Source organism: Protopterus annectens, chromosome 1.part1 (assembly GCF_019279795.1).
Source record: "Protopterus annectens isolate FY-2018-M chromosome 1.part1, PAN1.0, whole genome shotgun sequence".
In the NCBI taxonomy this organism is placed as follows: Eukaryota; Metazoa; Chordata; order Ceratodontiformes; family Protopteridae; genus Protopterus; species Protopterus annectens.
Window position 1 is genome coordinate 342,570,380 of NC_056726.1, and position 21,478 is coordinate 342,591,857.

Genomic DNA, 21,478 nt, shown 5'->3' on the forward strand with positions numbered 1-21,478 from the left:
TAGGCTAGGCGGTACCTCAGATCTCGCTTGTAAGCTAACCCAGCTTATATAAATAACAACATAACTGTAGTAACACAATCCCACCTCTAACAGCAGGAAGAAAAGGTGGTCTCATAAACAAGAGGGTAATCAGAGATGTTAGCCATCTGGATGATACCTTCCAAACTGGAGTCCTTTCCTCTGCAATAGATAGGACAGCCTGATCAGATTTTGACCTATCTGAATTGTACCTGTCTGTCTAATATGCAACAATTGATATGAACATCCGGGCAATGTTGTTTTTTGTTCAGACCTATTTGAATACTCGGGGAAAGAGACAGGGAGGGTCAATGCATTGGATTTGTTGTTGTTGAAACCACTTTGGGCAAAAGGGCGGGTTGGTTAGTAAAGGAAACTCTGTCATATGAGATATAGAGATAGGGAGAACGACAGCACTGAAGTGCTGAGTGAAACTCTTCTAGCTGAGCTGATAGCCACCCAGAGAGAGTTTTTCCATGATAATAATTAGGAGGATGAAAGCTGCAGTTCGAGCGGGGAAAAAAGACAAAGAAGAACTAAATTTAAATTTAGGTCCCAAGGAAGGAGGATTTCTTATATAGGTCTGAGGAAGAAAAACTCCTTTCAAAAAATGCTTTGCAAAGTTTAGGGACATAAGGGCAGAGTCAGAATGCCCACATGAAAATTAGAAATAACTGCAATTGAACCTAAGAGTAGATGGAGATGAACCTGCATGGAAGGTTCAAAAAGAGATACACAGATGGAACCAACTTTATGTTTTGACACATTTCATATTAAGTTAATACTACTGCTTGTAGATAGAGATCTGCTACAGCTGAACCTCTAAGTCCCAAGCCACTCTAGCCCTCTTAACTTGCCATATAAAAAAATCATACACCTGTCTATTTTCTTAATGTCTCTTTTCTCCAAAGGCACCCAAAACACCTGAGAAAAATATAAAATACCTGGATTCTTTGATCTAAGTCTAAATGTAATAACCTCTATTTATTGAAATTGTCTTGAATTTTCTGCAAAACTATAGCACATCATCTCCAGAAAGAATCCACTAAATTCTCAGCAAACCAAAGCCATAGATACTTAATCTCATCATGTTCTCAAATACCTGGCAGTTGCGATTGATTGGATTCTGTGAGGTTTATAACTATAGCATGTGTTTTATGTTAACTTTAGACAGGGGCCAGAAGTTATCCAGCATCTTCCATAATTTATGTAAATCAACCATTGGCAAGGTCATTGTAATTAGTATGTTTAATTTTTATTACCCAATGCCTAGCACTGTATGTTGGACATTGTAATCCAAAGGGCCAAAGCTTCTATGTACAGCAAAAAGAGGAGGGATGACAGAGGGTACCTTTGCCTGGTGCCATTTGTTGTTGCAAAACCCTCTTAACATAATATTAGCTTGGGTTTTTGATCTAATATAAATTTCCAACAACTCAAACAAATTTAAGGGAAATCCCAAGGTTTCCATAACTTGAACAGGAAACACCATTTGACCCCGTTGAATATCTTCTCTATATATTAGCATAAAAAGGCATCGGGTCAGTTCTCTTCAGTGGTATTCCATGAAATTAACATAGTATGAATCAAATTATCTGAAGTTCTTCTTCCCTTGGCAGGTCCTTTTTGGTCTACTGATATTACATTTGCTATGACTTTATTCATTCTAGTCACTAGTATAGAAGATATAAACAATTTATAGTCAAGGTTCAAAATGTATGTTGGTGGGTAAAAGGAAGCTAGTGTGATGCCCAAACCTATATAAGATGATTGTCCTTTTCCAAGTCATCGGTATCTGTTTTGTAGTGAATGGCACATTAAATAACTTGCTGCATATCTTGATCATTTTGCTAGACATCAGTTTCTACACCTCATTCAGTAAACCATCAGTTCCTGATGTCTTGCTACTTTACCACTGTCTCTATTTCCTCATCTGATATCCTTTCCATGACAGAATTTGCATCATGTTTTGCCAGTCTTTCTAGCTGCAGTCGGTCCAAAACTTGCTGCACTTCTACCTTTCTGTCTCTCCAGTCAGAGCAGTAAAGAGATGTAAAAAAAATCTTCTAATATACTTGATATTTGGGAGGGGTGGCCAACATTTCTTCCTGTACTGGAATCCCTTATTTCATATATAGTTTGTTCATGCCTTAGCCTTAATGCTAATGACTGACGCATCAACACTGAATTTGAGAATACCCTGTATCACATCACAATTCATAAGTATCCTTCTGTCATCCAGTTCTTGCACCTTTTGTTGTAACTCTAGTAACTTTTTTTTTCTCAGCTTCATTCAACTCCTTGCCTTTCTACTACAGCACTTGTATTATCTTGTAATAGAACGCCTTCTGCTCCCTGCTTGCCATAGTGGCATATCTGTCTTTTAATTTCTGCAGCTATTTCCTTTTTACAATTCTCAAAAGCCCAAACAGTCACCTTATCTAAAGATTTGAGTTTGTTATCCACAGGTCATTTCATGGGCAGCCGTGGTGGTGCAATGGTTAGCGTTGCCCCCTCACAGCAAGAGGTTCCCTGGTTCGATTCTGGGCTGGGGTGCCTTCTGTGTGGAGTCTGTATGTCCTCCCTGCATTCACATGGGTTTCCTCCGAGTGCTCCAGTTTCCTCCCAAAGACATGCATGTAGGTCGATTGGACATTCTAAATTGGCCCTAGGTGTGAATGTTTGTGCCTTCTGTGGAAGGTTGGGCACTGGGCTGGCAACTCAACACCATAAAAAAATTCCACTGCCAATCTTTCTGTGGACTGTTGTTCCACTGTGGTGACCACTAACTGGGAAAAGCTGAAAGGAGGAGGAGATGAAGATGCACAGTCCATTTCATTTTATCAACAAAAGCCTCCCAGTTTATTTTAAAAGCTGGGAACCTCCAATGCATCATTTCTTTAATGCCCACCATTCAATACAACTCTTTTCTTCAACCAACGATATTCTACACCTGATTAATATGTTTGGCAGTTCTATATATTCCCTGCCTATATCAGGACAGGATTTGAATCTATTAGAATGGGATGAAAACTCTCTATTCCCTTCACAGTTGTCTTACCATTTTAGATATCAACCAGTCTAGCTGGATTTAACATCCCTTTTGATGACACTACAGATACTGTCATGTTCTTCCATGACTGTTGGAATTTCTCCTAGTCAAATATCTGATTCCAATCTCTTATAATGAAAAGCACACCCTCTGCATATCTCACAGAATCCACCAGCATTACTCTGACCTTGAAGTGGGCCTTTGGAGGGATATATGGCAATTATGATGACCACTTGACCTAATAAAGAGCACTTTGCACTTACATACCACTTATGTGTTATGTAACCATTTTTATCATGTAACCTACTTCTGATTTTGTACAGAATAGAACCAGATGTTAAAATTACTGTGCTCCTCATTTGGACTCCTTCATACATAGATCTTGCCTGCAGAATATAGCCACATCTCACTAACTTTGTATACTCTTGATGACCTAAATGGGTTTCTGTCAATGCTGCTATATTTGCCCCTTCCTTTTTTTTAGAACAGCTGTAAATTTCTCCTTCTTGATAGGGTAAGTCATCCCATTTACATTCAAAGCAAATATAGTTGTATCACCCATCATTCCCATCTAGAAGTTACATTAGCTCTGTTACTGTGCAGTCTGGGCACATAACCCTTCCAGATTCCCCATGATGTTTTCCCCCTTTTATGACTCTGAGAAGATACTTTCTTGTAACAGGTACCTTGACAGTTGTTCACACAATGTTGATAGCTTAACTATCCTTATGATTCAGGCACATGTACAGGAAATCAGAAGACAATTTGGCAAAGAACGTTTGGGACCGACAAGAAGGCAGAAGAAGAGATGGATGGACTGTGTGACAGGTGACCTGTGACACGCATGATTGTTGAAGGAGATAGGAAAATGGCAATCAACTGAGAGAGATGCTGAGAATTTACACAACACCCCAATCTCATGTAGAAAAGGAGGGGGGGTTGATGATTATGATGCTATGGTATGGTATGGTGTGATATGGTATAAAAAATAGATTTCTTTGTTTGCTGACAATTTATCTGATAAATTCAGATGATTTATTTAAGTTTTTAGGTAATTTTTTTAGATCAGTTTGGTATTTTCTCAGTTTGCAAGTTGAATACAATGAAGACCAAAGTAATAGCAGTGAATTTTAGACTCAGATTCTGAAGAATAGGTGAGATTATGTATGTGTCAGATGTCACATTGCCTGTATGTGTCAGATGTCACATTGCCTATAATTGAACTGAGTATTTTCTTTTGGGGATTTACTTGCTGTGCTGTTATTAATTACTTAAATCCCATTGTTTTCAATAAATCATTATTTACTTGCAAAACCCACTAACATTTACTATGGTCCTTGCTGTTGTGATGTCAACTTCAGTGTGACTAGTGTGACTAGTTGCTAGGTTATCATAATGTATATATGAGCTATGCCATTAAAAGGGACTGTGACTTGGCATGGGTAACCAAATATCTCATCTAGGAATGCCTTGAAATAGCTGGTACTCCCTATAAATATGATGTGTGCTGGGAAAGAATTACCTGCCTCTACCATCACAGCCATATCACAATGATATGCATCTGAATTTATATTGCTGTCTTTCATGCACGTTGTCAGAGTAGTTTAAGGTGATCTTTCCACAGCCCTCACCCTTCTATTTGCCACTACCACCCCACCCCTGCTGGTCTACTTTCCATACGCACCCCCCCTTCTTCAAATTCCTGCATCCGCACTGCAAACTATGGTAGGAAAGAAGTACCCCAGGGTACAGGTTAAAGAAAACAAACACACACACAAGAGAAAAGGGTAGACAAGGATCAAATATCTCTAAGAAATTAAGACAAAAAGGTTAGAAAGCTTGTAATAAAGCTGTAAAATATACTCAGCTACACGTCTTTTCTATAAGAACAGCAAACATTATCTAAGATATTGTAGAGAGGGGCATTATGGATAGACTACTAGCTTGAGAGTTTTTTGGCTGGTGTGAGCTATACAACGGCCAGCTCGGTTCAGAGGCTCAGAACCATAACCCATCAGTCAAGAAGAGATTAAGACTGACAACATCAGATCAAAAGTTATGCACTCACCAGATGTGTTGTCAGTTTCCATGTGGTTCAACCTGTGGGTTATCTGATCTGACTCTGACCTAATGCCAGCCAACTGACAAGATTTTAGCTTGACAATCTCAGCTTCCTCTACCTATAACCCCCCCCCCCCCCAACTACCTCAGATCTACTTTGCCCTGTCTCTCCATTTAACCTTTCAGAGTTGGTCCCCAAAAGAAAAAAAGCCAAGGACCCCAAAAAGAGGGAAAGTGTTCTCCCCTGTCGGTCATCTCTGGGATAACACAATAGCTAAAAAGGTGGGGGGTGTACCAGATAGAAACCACCAACACAGATCTATCATAACAGTAAATACATAACTTTCATATTCACTATTGTCTCTTCCATTTGGGTTTAATCTGTGAGACAGTCACCAACCATGCAACACCCTAGGACTGTGTCGTGGAAGGATATTATGCAATACTGTGGAACCAAACGAAACTCTAGACATGCACAGGATATCCAGTTTGTAGTGTGACACAAAACTGTGATGACCCACCCAAGTTGCAACTGCAGAAATGTCATCCAAAGCACTTCTTCCCAAAGGATGTCTGCTTATAAGGTGCATGCTAGTAAGTGGAAGCATTTTGCCTTGTGGGCTGTCCACATGGCCTGGATCCCTTCTCAGCACATTTGGAGGCTATCCTGGATTTTCTTGTGAATTTGTTTAATTCTGGGTCTACTTGCTTTACTATTTTTACATTGGTAGGGATAATGTGCTGTTGGCTGCCCTTAAGATATCAAAGGCCTTTCTTAAAGAAACATTCCTACTTCGTCGTCCTGTACGATCCTGTTCAACCCTGGGATTTGTCTTTTATGCTCCAAGTGCTGGCTGCATCTCCTATTGAGGCCTCTGCTACTGTTATTTGAAACTGCTGTCACCCATTACCAGACTGTTATGGCCTCCCCACAAAGGGAGTATGACCGGGTTCCCCCTTGTTTTTCAGATATCAGACCACTGACCCTGTCTGGACAGAAACCACACCCTTAGGGAAAATGTCCTGAAAAGCCTGCAATGCAAGAAGGACTGCTCTCATCTCAAAGAAGTTGATGTGCAGATTGGCCTCAATTGCAGACCAGGTCCCCTGCATAGTCTTCCCTTCAAAATTACAAACTCAGAAGACAGGCATCTGTCATGACTGTAGACTGCGGAGGGGAAAGAATAAGAAGTTATGTACTCACCATAACGTTCCATCTGAGTAAGTAAACTTCATTTGTCAGCAACCTATGGGAATCGGATCCGAGCCGGCAGTTTTTAACAGCTTTAGATCCGAGCACCAAGCTCCTCCCCCTACCCATAATCCCCTGCCAACCCTGACTGACCTCAGATCAAGTTTGCCCAAAAGCAGATACTTCTCGAAGACTAATACTTTCAAGATAAAGTGGGTAACACCCATGGACCCGAGTATGAAAACATTCGTAAGTGAGGGGGCAGGAGGGAGGGACGATTGCTGACAAATGAAGTTTACTTACTCAGATGGAACGTTATGGTGAGTACATAACTTCTTAATCTGAAGTAGTTAACTTCATTTGTGCAGCAACCTATGGGACAGAGTCCCCAGCTACCTGAACCTTGGGCGGCCTTCATGGAAGGATGTTTCGGAGCACTGCAGAGCCAAAGGATGCTCTCCCTCTGGAGATAATGTCCAATTTATAGTGATTGATAAAGGTATGAGATGAGGCCCAAGTGGCTGCCGAACAAATATCATCCAAAGAGACTCTAGCTCTAAAAGCCGCAGAGGTAGACATAGACAGAGTAGAGTGGGCATGGACTCCCTGAGGTGCGGGCCTGCCAGAACTTTCATATGCTAAAAGGATACACTGCGAAATCCATCTAGACAGCGTGACTTTAGACACGGATTTACCCAAGTTAAATTTGGCAAAGGAGACGAACAACTGGTCAGATTGCCTATGACCAGATGTCCTGTGGATGTAGAAGCGAAGTTGTCTATGCACATCCAGTGAGTGTAATTTGTATTCCCCTTTGTTTTGGTAATTAGGGAAGAAGACTGGTAGGTTGATGGACTGGTTAATATTCGATTCAGAGGCAATTTTGGGAAGAAAAGAGGGATTGGTCCTGAGGTAAACTCTATCCTTGTGAAAAGTCAAATATGGGGGTTTTACACAGAGGGCCTGCAGTTCAGAGACCCTTCGAGCAGAGGTGATAGCGACAAGAAAGGCCGTTTTCCATGACAAGAATTTAAGATCTACTGAAGCTGCAGGCTCAAATGAGGGAGCTGTCAAGGCCTGAAGCACCAGCGTTAAATCCCAAGGAGGGACTACATCCTTCACTGGAGGTCTGAGCAGAAAGGTGCCCTTCAAAAAAGTCTTACACAATTTCGTGGTGATCAAAGGGTCCAGTTCATTTCCCATGCGATAATGAGAGATAGCTGCTAGTTGAACCTTGACTGTGGAGGAGCTAGCCCCCTGATGAAACAGCCCTGACAGGAAGTCTAATACCGCGGGCAAAGGAGCTGTGAAAGGATCCAAATTTCGACGTTCCGCCCAAATGGAGAAACGTTTCCATTTGCTACTATAGATCTTTCTAGTAGAATGTTTGTCCGCTGCTACTAGAATAGTTTTAACTGGGGAAGAGATACCGGGAGTACTAGCTACAAGTGGAACTTGAGCAGCCAAGCTGTGAGCTTGAGATTGTCCAGATTCGGGACTGGGAGATCTAGGGGGTGGGATATTAGATCCGGACGGGGATCCAGAATCCAAGGAGGATTCACCAGATGAGACCAAAGGTAAGGGAACCAGGTTTGACGAGGCCAGAATGGGGCAATGAGGATTATCCTGCTCCCCAACCGGCTGGCTTTCTGTAGAAACTTCAGCATCAGAGGAAGTGGAGGGTAAGCATAAAGTAGACCGGGAGGCCAAGTATGCACCAGAGAGTCTCTCGGAGGATCCCCGGAGGGAGAAATGAGAGCGAAGTAGTTGTAACATTTTGTGTTCGAGGGAGAAGCAAAGAGATCGCAACAGGGTTGACCCCATACGGCAAAAATCCGATTCGCTATCTCGGGATTCAGAGACCACTCGTGTGGTAACAGGATAGTGCGACAGTCTGTCCGCTAGGATGATGGACCGCCCCGGAATGTGCATTGCTATAAGAAAGCGGTTGGTGGAAATCACCCATTCCCACACCCTCATGGCCTCTCGACAGAGTGGGTAAGACCTGGTTCCCCCCTGTTTGTTGATGTACCAGACAACAGACATATTGTCTGACTGAATAGCAATAGGTCCTACAGGAAGAAGGTCCTGAAGTGCTTGCAATGCTAACAGCACTGCCCTCATCTCTAGGACATTGATATGCAGAGAGGTCTCCATGGGGTCCCACATGCTTTGGACTGTCCTGCCTGAACAATGCCCCCCCCACCCGAGGCGGGAGGCATCCGTGGTCACCGTGGCTAGGGGAGGGGCCATAGAAAAGGGGCGTCCTTCCTGGAGGTTCGGAGATTGGAGCCACCATAAGAGGGCCCTCTTGCAAGTCCTGCTGAGGGAAATGGGATGGCTCAGAGGAAATTGAAGGAAGGACCACTGGACCTGGAGGGTCCATTGTAAGACCCTCATGTTCAAACGCGCTATTGGCAAAAGGTTGATTGCCGCCGCCATTGAGCCTACAGCCCTCAGGACCAATTCCGCCGGAGGAGCTGGAGAATGTAGAATGGCCCGCACATGTAGCCTCAGGGTTCATAGCCGGTCTGTGGTCAAGAAAGCTAGGAGCTTGTTTGTGTCTAATCTTGCCCCTATGAAGTCTATAGTCTGAGTCGGGGTAAGAGATGACTTCTCTATGTTGATAGTGATCCCCAGCCAGGGAGCTAGATGAAGAAAGTAGCTTCTGGCTGCGCAGAGTAGATGCCTTGTCGGGGCGGTCAGGAGCCAGTCGTCCAGGTATGGTTAAACCTGAATTCCCTGGAGCCTCAGGTGGGCCGCTATCACTGCTAACACTTTGGTGAACACCCTGCGGGCTGTGGTGAGACCAAAGGGAAGGACCCTGAATTGGAAAGGACTGGCTCCTAGCCGGAAGCGGAGGAACCTTCTGGATCGCCTGTCCATCAGAATGTGGTAGTATGCATCCTTGAGGTCTATAGAGCACATCCAGTCATTCTCCCACAAAAGGGGGAGAATGGATAGAAGGGTGACCATGCGGAACTTCTCTTTGGTTACTGACAGGTTCAGGGGATAACAGATCGAGGATAGGTCTTAAGTCCCCCGTCTTTTTTGGCACCAAGAAGAACCTGGAGTAAAACCCAGACCCGCACTGGTCTGGGGGGACGTGTTGGATGGCTCTTTTTTCCAGCAACTGTTGGATTTCTGTTGCTGCGGCCTCCCTCTGATTGGGTGGGACATCGGGGAGGTATCTGGGGCTGCGTGGGCAAAGAGAAAAGGGAATCTGATATCCTCTGGATATAATGCGAAGCACCCAGCAGTCTGTCGTGATGGACTCCAAAGCTGCTAGGTGCTTCAAGAAACGCCCCCCGACTGCCTCCAGAGTGGAGCAGTTGGGCAACCCCTCAGGGGTGTTGCGTGGGTTGGTCCGAGAAAGGTTCACTGGATCCAAAGTTCCGCGGTCTCCCTCTGCCTCTAGGGTGGCGTCCACCCTGCCCTCCTCTGCCGCAGAAGAGCTGGGAGTCCGGAGTGGGACGGGACTGTTGCAACTTCCAGAACCACATCTTCTTCTGTCCCTTTTGGTTCTTGGAGAAGCGGACTCCGACAGCAGACAATGTCTTCCGGTCCTTCTCGCTCTGGACCAAGGTATCTCAAACAGTTTTGCCAAAAATGGCAGAACCATCAAAAGGGGCATTAGCGAAAGACGCCTTGAAGGGTTCCGCGAAATCAGTGCCGGAGCCAGGCCTGATGCCTCATGACAAGGCCCACTCCGCAGGCTCTAGCGGCTCCCTCCATGGCATGGGACAGTAGCTGTATAGAGGTGTTTGATATAGATCGGAGAGTGGCCATCCGGGTGGAGTGCAATCGCTTGTCCTCCGCCAACATGGACTCGGGGAGCGACACAGTGTACTCTTTGATAAGGTCCCGCTGCAGTCGAAGCACATGTGCCATGTAGTTCAGTGACCTCACAGAGAAGGTAGCCGAACTAAAGACCTGCTTCCCAAAACGGTCCATCGACAGAGACTCCTTGCTCGGGGGATGAACCGAGGGACTCTCCTGAGCTAGTTCCCTCTTGGTGGCCACCGCCACCAAGATGGCATCTACAGGGGGACCCTTACTCCAGTGGGACTTGTCAGAGGGTGGGCTAAGAATTTTGTCCGGGCGCTTGGGGACTGGCTCCACAGTGTCCGGCTCCTTCCATGCCCTGGTAGTAATCAAATCTACCAGGGGTCAGCCAGAGGGGACACCCAAGAGGTAGACGGGCCTGCTTCAAACGCCTCCAGGAACACGGATTCGTCCGAGGTAGGCTTTGGGGCAGACCACCCCCCCCTTATCCTGAGCATCTCCATGATGTCACCAAATGAGACATCTTCAGGGGGTGATCTTGGGGAGCCTTCCCCTTCCTCCAAATCAGTGTCCACAGTGAAGGACTCGAAGGAGTCCAGTTGCCTCCTTTTGCACTTTTGCTTGTGAGGAACCTCCTCGGGGGGGGGGGGGGGGGTCTGTCCGAGGAGGTCTCACCAGCCACGTCTTGTTCCAAATGAATGACCTGGGACGTCAGAGCAGGCTGTCCCTGGGGCCGGGTGATGGAAGTCAGGCCCAACAGAGAAGGAGTGCAGGGTGGAGCCGTGGCAAGGGCCGGGGGCCTGGAATCTTTCGACAGGGCCCTCTCCATCACGTCGAATGCCGAGGGAGAGCTGCTCTCTCTGGGATCCGAAAGCAGACCCTCACTCGGATCCGACGGATGGATCGGGGCCTGCGCCGAAGCGATCGGATCCGACAGACCAGTATGCTCCGACCTGGACGGAGCCGAAGGCATACCGATACCCCCGGATCCGAAGCTCAGCCCTCGGCTCAGAGAGCTCGGATCCGAAGAAAATGGACCTGGCAGACTCGAGGGAAGTGTCGGCCAAGTACCGAGACTATCGGCGCTGACACACCCCGGCTCCAAGGCTGCCCGGTTCAAGACTCAGCCCGGAAGCGGGACGGAGAAGGAGCTATCGAGGCAAAAAAAGGGGTCGAGCTCCCCCCTAGAGAGGGGGGGGTGGGCAGGAGCACTCCCATCTGCAGTTGGGCCTGGAGGAATCTTATCATCCGGTCCAAATCTGCATCCATGAGACTTCGGTTGATCTCGATGAGGCCACCGAGGTGGGACGGAAGTATCGCTTCGATGACCTCGAAGGAGATCAGGTCTCCTCCTCCTCCTCAGGACCCGGTGAAAAGCATGGGGACTGGATCCGAGACGGAGGAGACCCAGAAGTCCTGGAGGGAGAAGACCGCTTAGCCGGGGGGGCCGAAGCAGAGGCCTCGGCCCGCCGCTTGTGGTGTTTCTCCCTCCTTTTCTCTTTCCTGGCCTCCCTCTCCTCCGGGCCTAAGGCGGGAAGTTGAGTCCTGGCTGGGGAAGCAGGAGTGGCAGCCGCAGCGGGAGCCACAGGAGGACCGGAGATAGAAGCTGAATCCGGGGGCAGAAGACCCGCCAGAATCAGCTTAGACCTCCGGTCCTTGAGTGCCCTGGGGTTGAACACCTTAACCATTAGGCCACCCGCCGCACAGATGGAACAACCAGAAGACAGGTGTTCAACCCCAAGGCACAACACACACCGAATGTAGCCATCCGCAGGGGACAGCTTATGGCCACACTCGGTGCACTTAGAAAAGATCGGCTTTGGGGCCTCAGCCATTTTAACTAAAAGAGAAACCACACACGTTAGGGTTGTGTGTGTGTATTTGTGCCTAACGGAACCACGAAGGAATGGGCAGGTAAATGACAAAAAAATATAGAGTTAAATTAGAGAGGGTTTGTACAAAAAGGGACCTGGAAACACTCTCAACCAAAAACAGAAGAAAAGAGAAGAAAAAAGTAAGTTTTTTCTCACAAAAAATGTCTCTAACGCCTGGAACTCTAGATCAAGCTGCTGTTGGATAACCGCGGCAAACTAGATCTGAGGTCAGTCAGGGTTGGCAGGGGATTATGGGTAGGGGGAGGAGCTTGGAGCTCGCATCTAAAGCTATTGAAAACTTCCGGCTCGGATCCGAGGTCGGATCCGATTCCCATAGGTTGCTGCCAAATGAAGTTAACTACTTCAGATCAAATATTCTCCCGGTGGACACCAAGGGAGACACCAACCACCACCTTACCTGATATCCATAAAAATCTGGAAAATCCATCCATCTGATGTGTTAAGTACTACCACTGGACCAGTACAGTCCACTTTAACTCCCTTCTGTGATACATGGCCAAGTGAAAAAAATAAATGACAGCCGCCATGTGACCTAAGAGCCTGACAATAAAATATGCCGGACGTTTTCTGCAAGCAATCAAAGACCCTTCCAGATCCCGAAGGTTCAATATTCTGGACTCTGGAAGCTTGGCAAACCCGGGATACCACAAGTCTGTCGGGAATTATCTGAGTCGGGTATTGAGGGGTTTAGGAGTTTCTTGGTGTTGAATGTCAGCTGGGGAGGTGTACCTTTTTAAAATACTTCCTAAACACTTCCCAAAAAAAGAGAAAGGAGAAGGGAGGTAAAAGATCTAAAGATGTAGCAATTTCTAGAAAAATTCATAACACCTAACTCCATTCTGGAAAGGAAAGAAGGTACACAGGCTACTTGATAAACTGGGAGGAGTATGCATAGACAACTTTCTTTAAAGGCAAAGTCCATGGGTTTGAGCACCACTAATTTGTATTAACACAAGTAATATGGTACCACCCCATTGGTTTTATCTGTCCAACGGCACAGCATTAAAAGGTAAATGCTGCTATGCAAATTTCAGGCATCTCCTCTAAAGAATGGAAGAGGAGACAGGCAACCCAAGAAAATGTCCACCTCTAGCCAGAACTGGAATGAGGGTGGAAGTATTTATCCTATTGTTCTATGGACATATAGATAAGCTCTTGAAAGTACATGAAAGGGGATCATAAACATGGTCTCCTTACAGTCAATGTGTGATACAAAATTAGAATGATGCTTTCTGTAGAACTATGTAAAGTAATACATAACAGGTTCCATCTGTCACCTGAGCAAGATGGATTGTGTCGCATAAATGCAAATATATAACAGAGGTCCAACTTCCAGACAAAGGAAGAGAAAATGGTGAGAAAACTGAATAGTGCTAGAACCTACATGGCCAAACATTAGACCTGCATCAGTTCCATCTACAAATGCGTTAAAAGGAGGATGGAAGTGTTTATATACATTTTTACCATATAAAAACAGATAATCAAGTTCTGAATGGAATGATTTCGGGTAACCAAAATCTCAAATGCATTTTCCCTCCTGACAGGTGGAGTGAGGATGACATATTAGGTGTGATGAATGTACTCCAAGAATAAAAACTTACACCATCTTGTATTCCTCTGTACCTTGAACAGGGATGGAAGTATGCAGTTATCCAAACTTGTGCGAGATCAACTAGAAATTCCACCTTCATTCAAAGAACAGCAATAGAGGATAGAGGTTCTAATAAAGCAAAAAATATAAATAAATAATCACGGCAAAGAAGTGGTTCCATTGAGTCAAGCTTGAAGGTGTATAAAATTTGAAACCAGTCATTGTTTACATTCACGGCATTGAACACAAGAATTAAGGACAGTGTTGACAGAGAAAAACATTATGCCAAGGAGGACAGTCAGTCTCAAGAAAACCTATTTCTGCATTTATGTTAAATTGATACCAAGCTCATGAAGTAAGGCTGGTGTAGTGAGACATAAAATATTAAAGCTGAGGAGGATGGTTGACCTAGAGAAAGGTAACAGTATCTTGGAGAATCAACGCCAAGCTCCAGAACGGCAGGAGGTATTGATGGATACGGGGTCAGCGCCAACAACAGCAGCTTACTTGCAGAAAGCCCATATCAGCACTCCAGTGGATCACTGGAGATTTGTTCAACTCCCAGTGATTAAATCCTAAGGTTTTTGGCCTCACATTTCAAACAAATGTTCATAGGTGTGTACTAGGCTAATAACTCTGGAGCCTTTACAAGCTTAGCCCATAGAAGTGCCCTGGCATCATGCTGCCCATTAGTTCCCAATGCCTCTATCAAGTAGAGCCACTGCAGTGATCCCCAGGGTGAACTTTCTATTTCCCATCCACTCATCAAGATTTCTCAAAGCAGGCCACTGAGATGCGCTGCTTGACATGTATGTGAAGACTATTCCAGAACATTGACAGTCTCTAGGTTATGAACCTGTAGTGTGGTAATGAAGCTGAGGTCTCTGGAGCGTGTGGTGCGGAGGGATTTGGATTTCTTTATATGTAGCATTTCCAACAGAGTTGGGTCAGGCATGGCTTTGTAAGTCAAGCAGAGATCGCCTCTTAATAGACAATATGAGACCAAGAATAGCTCAAATTTTTTGAGGCTGTCCGTGTAGGACATGTGTTTAAGGCCCAGGATCCTCCGTTTACATCTTTGGAGCCAAAAGGGTTGTTAAAGAAATGTAAATTATAAATTGTTCAGCACAAATAAATCATTAGTGTTTATTAGACTCTCTACAAGTAGGTCAAGTAGATAAATCTGGACTCTCTTTCAACAAAAATTACATTAAAACCCAAAGATGGTGCACGAAAAAGTGAAAGAAACTCATTACTTTAATTAAAACCAATATAAGCAACTCTATGGTTTTCGCTATACAGTTTTCTGAAGTGCCTCAGCTACGGCAAATTGCTACCTGGCTGTGGTGGAAAAGGCTGTTCGCTTACTTTTTTTTCTTTTTATGGCTGGAAGAAGGATTGACTGTAGGACTGGCAGTTTTTTTTTCATGGTCAAGCCAAAAAAAGTGTGCCTCTTTTCCCAAGAAAAACAAGCAGCAAAAGCCAGTTAAAAAAAAAAGCCTTTAAAACTTTTTCACACAAAAACTCAGTAAAAAGCACTTTACACTTTGTAATGCCCCAAAAGTAAATTAAACATAGTTTCTCCACAGAATAAATATTTTTTCAATTACTACAAACAACTTTTGAACTGACAAACTGCACCCCCGTTTAAAGTACAGTACAGTCTTAAAATACAAACTCCTAGTTTTAAAATAACTTTTTAAAGAGGAAAGTAAAATTAAATAGAATTTTTTTCTCTCTGAAGGGAACTTATGTACCAAGCAAACAAACAGCACAAGCAAACTATCGATCCTTAAAAGCTTCAGTAGAGTGTACTCTTCAACAACACTAAAGCTCTGAAGGGCTTGGCACCCAGACTTGGTCTTTTACTGGCTGTTATATCCTTGGCAAGGCACAAGTTATACAGCTACAGCAACTGCAGCAGTGATCAATATGATGAACATCCCTGGTCATTAGCAGAAAGGGTAGAAAAGCAAACAGAACGTTCCCATCTAAAGGGATGAGAATGCACCTTTCTTCCTAGTCTGTCTGCAACTCAGCTTGGAAGTTACGATATCAATGTTTGACAGACCCCACACAGATGAGAGAAGATAAAACATCTCATGGATTTATCTTCCTCTCAAGATTCAGATACACAAAGTGGCTTAAATGACTTGGTGCACATTGCTTTTCCCTGTTAAATTAATGAATACTAAATGGGAGTTTAAAGGTAAATTCATGCCCACAGCTGCAAGGTCATACTGCAAATCTAGTCCAGCTTTACTGTTTATGTTATACAAACCACCATAGCTTTGTCTGTTAGAAACTGAACAACACCTGGAAAAAGTCAACTCATAAAAATTCAAACAGCTATAGGGACGTGTAGAGTCACCTGTTAAAGGGGGCAGACCACCTGAAATAAGCAGGAATCTAGTTGTATCTTCCTCTAATGCTGACACATTTTCCTCAGAACCAGAGATGGAGGAAGAAGGACATGACAGGATTCTAGTGCATGGAGACGGTCCACAAATCTGGTTCGCTGACCAGACAGGGTTATATGAAGGAATATCCAGATCCAAAAGTATCTGCAGCTAGTCCTGAAACTTGAAGACTAATATTCTGCCTCATCATGGTGCAGAGTGACATGACACACAATGGCCAGGAAAGGTCTACCCAAAAAGCTGGACTGATTAGCACCTCACAGACACAAGGCAAGCCAGACACTGTTTCCTTTCTCAAAAAAAAAAATCTTCTCAAACTATATACAGTGCAGTTTCCATAAGTACCTCCTGCTGACAGTGGACCATATTTGGCTTATTCTTGTTTACTGTAAAGACAATGGAGACATACATGGTAAACATATAATGGAACTAAAACAATTGACTTGCTTTCATTATTGTGGAACACAAAGGTACGTCAACTCAGAAAAATGGAAAAAAAAAAAATCACTATTGAAAAAACGCACTTAAAAGGTTGTTGTGGTCTTTCGGCTTTTCCCGGTTAGGGGTCACCACAGCGGAACTCCGGTCCGCTATTGACTGGCAGTAGACTTTCACGAACGCCTAGGTGCCAGCTCGACGTTCAATCTTCAACGAAGGCACGCTCATTTACATATGTCTTTCGAATGTCCACCCAACCGCAGGGAGGGCATGCAGACTCCACACAGAAGGCACTCCCCGCACTCCAGCCGAGAATCGAACGGAAGAACCTCTTGCTGTGAGGCAACAACGCTACCGCTGCACCACCGCGGATCACACACACCAAATAAAAATACAACTTTTTAAAAAAAATAAATATGCAAAAATGCATTCATATAGTCAATGGCATACCTCCTTTGAGTAGATCCAGGGATCTAGAAAGACCATCATATTTAACTAGGCCAGTCTTCAAGTACAGTTTCCCCGTGCTTACATCAGGAGATAGAAGGCTCTGTTCAAAATCTTCAATGTAGGCCTCCAGTGCCTTTGTGGCAGAGTTATACTGCTCGTCTTTGTACCATATTGAGGCATCAGTAAAACTGCGTTCCGTTTGGTTTGCTAGCAGGGAAGAAACTACAGATTCTGAAGACTGGGTACTGCCTTCTTCAAGAGAGCTACACATTGCTTCTATTGCAGCTGTGTGAAGAAATCTTTTTTCATCTTTTCAGAAACTACAAATGAAAAAAAAAAATGCATTGATACAATTAGAAAAACATTACAAGCAATAAAGCCTAAACCAAGCAATATAGAGTAAGGCATACACACATCTATGTACTTAAATGCAAACAATGACAACAAATTAAACCAACAGTAAACTTAAATTGCTTAAAACGTTCAGGTCTAGTAGTGACACACTTTTTTGGCAGTGTAGCCGTAGGGAGGTGCTCCACCCATCAGTGTGTTATCTTTCAGATGGGGTGTTAAACTGAGGTCCATTTGTTTCAATTGGTGGTAGCTCAGGTGGATGCAAAATAATGCACAGGCCAAAGTTCCCCAAGTAATATAAATACCAGCTTGGATCTCCCCTTAAAAGAAGTTAATAGCCTAGTTGGACTAAGCTGGTCAAAGGACAAATAAAACATTTTAAAAAAGTTCTGGTAATTGATATACAATTAACAGAAAGCTAACGCTTCAGATAAAATCAACTTTCAATTTGAAAAGAAAATTATGAAAGGAACTTTAAGGCACTATTTGAGAATAGTCATGCATCATTTTTTACAATTTAACAGGAGAAGAATGGAAGCTTGTGGAAGAATGATCATGTAAGAATTTGAAATGAACAAAAACCAGATAAGAAGGGAAGCATGGTGTTGTGGGACAACATGAATTACATGGGAAAGATGCTAGATTTATTAAATGATGTGGACCAATATGAAGGTTTTTTCAAAAACATAACAAGAATTGTATACAAGATAAAGATGTGCGGATTGAAGAGTTACTAAGTCAAGTGTACCATAAACTTAGTCTTGTATAAGTACTTCAAAAATGAGTGCCCACTTATACCAGCTATATTCATAATTGCAAGAGGAAATGAACATCTAAGAGAATCTACCATTAAGAGCAGTGTGTGCGGCAAGGTGTTCCAAAAACAGTCTCTGCTAAACTGGTGGACTGAAAAAAAAATCTAAGAAATGAGAGGCCATTACTGAAGCTTCACTGGAATTTTTAAAGTTGTTGAAATCTGTTAATATTGCTTCCAGTGTTAACTTAGATTTATTCTCAGTGATACCACATGCAACAGGACTCAAAAGGATTATAATCGCTTTTGATGGATTCCATGAGCTTGAGATTAGTTTACCAGAGAAAGCTATGAAATGCATCTTATTCCATAATTAAGGTGAATACTATAATAAAAACAGGAGTGGCCATGGATGCAGCAGCACGCCCTCCTGTTTATACAAATGTAGTTCTTTTGCTCTGAGAAAACTAATATGTATTCAATTCAGAGTATGGAATGCTTTTTAAGTAGGTCTACACATTCCTAGCCATCTATATTATATAGAAAGGTGGGGGGGGTGCACACTATTGATGGACTTTATTAGTTAATGCTACAACTTCATGCCTTAGATTTACATCCAACTCCGATTAATACAGTATCTTATTTTTGGATGTCCTGGTTAGTATGCACAGGAATTATGACTTTACATACAATATTTATGGGAAGAAAAGTTTTTCAAATTCATATCTACATTATATCAGTCACCCATTAAAGCAAAAACACAGTATAGTGAAAATTAAAGACAATAAAGACTGGTATCTGAAAATTATATATTTTTGAGTCTTAAATATCATGAAGGAGATGTTTGCTGATAGATGATTTCCAAGGCATTACTTGAGAAAACTGGTAGAGAAATAACTGGTGGCAAAAATAATATACTTAAACATATATTATGCACATCAGAGGAAATAACACAAACATTGATCAGAAAAACTTTTGAAAAATCCACTTACTCTGACATTATCAGAGTAGTTTGAAGATCATAGAAGTTAAGAAAAAATGGAGGTTATTTGCTCACTATGATACTGTCTATGAAACTCTGGGAGAATTCGGGTTTACATATAAAAGAGCAAAAGAACATTAACAAAATGTTTGAAAGAAAAAAGTTGGAAGGAAATAGGGACACAGTATTAGCTACACAAATAAAGTGTGGCAGCTCTAACCAAGATAAGCAATCAAGGCGAGTTTGTACAAAAATAAGATTACCACACAGCCTTAGCTGTAATAACTATGCAAGTAAAGTGATTTTATATTTATTTTATTTTACTTTATTATTTTATTTGCAGTTTGTTGTCAGAATGGTCCATTAGGCCACTAGGAGTCCGTTTTCAATGGAGTCCTGGGAAGAAAAGCTCCAGTAAATGAACAAAACAAATAGAAGTTAATTACAAAGCAACTTATAACAATAGATAGTATAGTAATACCTGTTATAAAATGGTAAAAATGCAAAAGCAGGCATTTAGCAACCTATCATGCATAACATTTAATACAGTTAAGATAGGACGAAAGTGCTAAAAGAAATGTTGCTCAAACATACAGCCAGAGTGTTTCTTTGCTGTGTATGTTACTTATTTTGTTAAAGCTTTTAAAGAAACACAATGCTGCAAGGAAATTTTGGACAGTAGACCTGCCCAATACAGCTAACATATTACAGCTTCTAATAGCAAGCCTTCACTGCCACAAACATACTAAATGCATCTTTTATAAAAAGCAGACAACTATCCTACAAAGACTTCCACTAAGAAACTCTGGACAATGCCCAAAACTGACAAATATCTCATAAACCCACTCAAATACCCATGCTATTCTGCATCCAATCCTACTTAAAGTCCCTATTATACACACTACTCCCAACACCCCACAATGTATACAACACTCAGCCAATTAATACCACAGTCACATACTGTACTTGGAGAGTTTGTGAACTTCCCTATTCCTTATCTCTCAACTGTCCACATTACTGCAGAATGTCCAGATTTTTGTCTGTTGCTCATAAAATGTGTTGCTTTCTTCCAACTCACCAAGGACTGAAGGCACTAAAAATAAATAACGCATACATGAGTTTCAGACTTCACATCCTTCAAAAAAATGCCTAACACAAATCATGTTAGTCTAACAACTTTCTAGGTTTATAAGAGCAGTATTTAATTTTAAGCTTTGTCCAGATTTATTGCATTAAGAAGTTGAGAGGTATGCCCCATTCTACTTCAAGGAGTTTCCTAAATAGATTAGCAAAACACTCAGCATTGCATCCAAAATTTATCCAAACGATAAATTATTTTGTAAACTCCTGCAATACATTCAGTGTAACATTTTCACCTGGTATAATTCCCTTCTCCTGGAAGTATACAACCACTGTTTCAACCCCCAAAGTTAAAAACCCAAGACAGTATCTGGCTAGAATTGCAATACTGTATCCACTACCAAAATAATGGAAAGTTCCTGTGCAGCCAAATTAATGGAATATCTCTCAAAATAAGACATTTTGTCCCACAAACAGCATGGATGTTTTTTACACAAAACACATTATTTACTGTAACAAACTTCATCTTTGAGGCAATAGAAAAGGACAACTAAAAAGCACCATCAACTGACGTTTTGAATCAGTCAGCCACATCCGTATACTTATGTAAAAAAAAAAAAAAAAAAGTGTCCTATAGTAGTTTCCTGCAAACCTGCCCAAAATAACTTTTGTCATCAAACATGGACCCAACACATCCAAAATGGCACCTTTTCAGAAAAAGTACTGCAAGGCTCACTCCTGCTGCAAGTACTCCTTTCTTCAGTCATTAACTTACCAATTGGATTTACCAGCCTTGAACGGTATCCTTCATGCAGATGACATCCTCATACTATATTCTGATAAGTCATCACACAACAACATGGGTAAACATGCAAGAAAAGCTACAACTTGATTTTAACTTGCTGTGCAAGTGATTGACTGGCATGCAGCTTAATAACAAAAATACACACGCACAAAAAAATAAATACTCTGCTGTTTGGCAAATGACAAACAGTAGAAATCCAACCCAAAGTTAAACATGGTACAGTACTACCTAGACATATAACAAAAGGACCCAACTATCACTTTTGACAATAACAACTTAACTTTGTGAAACACACGCAAAATATCAGAGCTAGCACTTAGTCTAACATTCTTGCATTAAACTTTAGGAAAGTGTTGGCATTACAAAAATAGAATACTGTCTACAATTAACTGCACCAAACTGTGAACAGAACATCCATAAAATGCAAACAGTAAATAAGACCTTAAAATTCATATCCTTAGGTGGCCTCAGAGAATTTCACTGCTCTTCATTTGAAAAATCCAAATGGTTGCAAGTAACAGCCAGGGTTACCCCCCTACTTAACTGCTTCACATACAAAGTACTACACTGCTTCTTCTGCCCACCACTAGCACAAATGCA

At 42.7% G+C, this 21,478-nt stretch overlaps 1 protein-coding gene across 4 annotated transcripts in view; it reads right to left on the bottom strand.

Moving 5' to 3' along the window:
- The window catches only part of CCHR1.PART1H18orf54 (chromosome chr1.part1 C18orf54 homolog), an 821,260-nt gene that overhangs the window by 562,388 nt on the left and 237,394 nt on the right, over nt 1-21,478 (bottom strand). For all 4 annotated transcript variants that reach the window (XM_044075106.1, XM_044075115.1, XM_044075097.1 and 1 more), the window contains one exon: nt 16,904-17,223. In XM_044075106.1, the coding sequence (XP_043931041.1) occupies nt 16,904-17,174 (271 nt within the window). In that variant the 5' untranslated portion in view covers nt 17,175-17,223. The remainder of the gene's footprint in view (nt 1-16,903; nt 17,224-21,478) is intronic.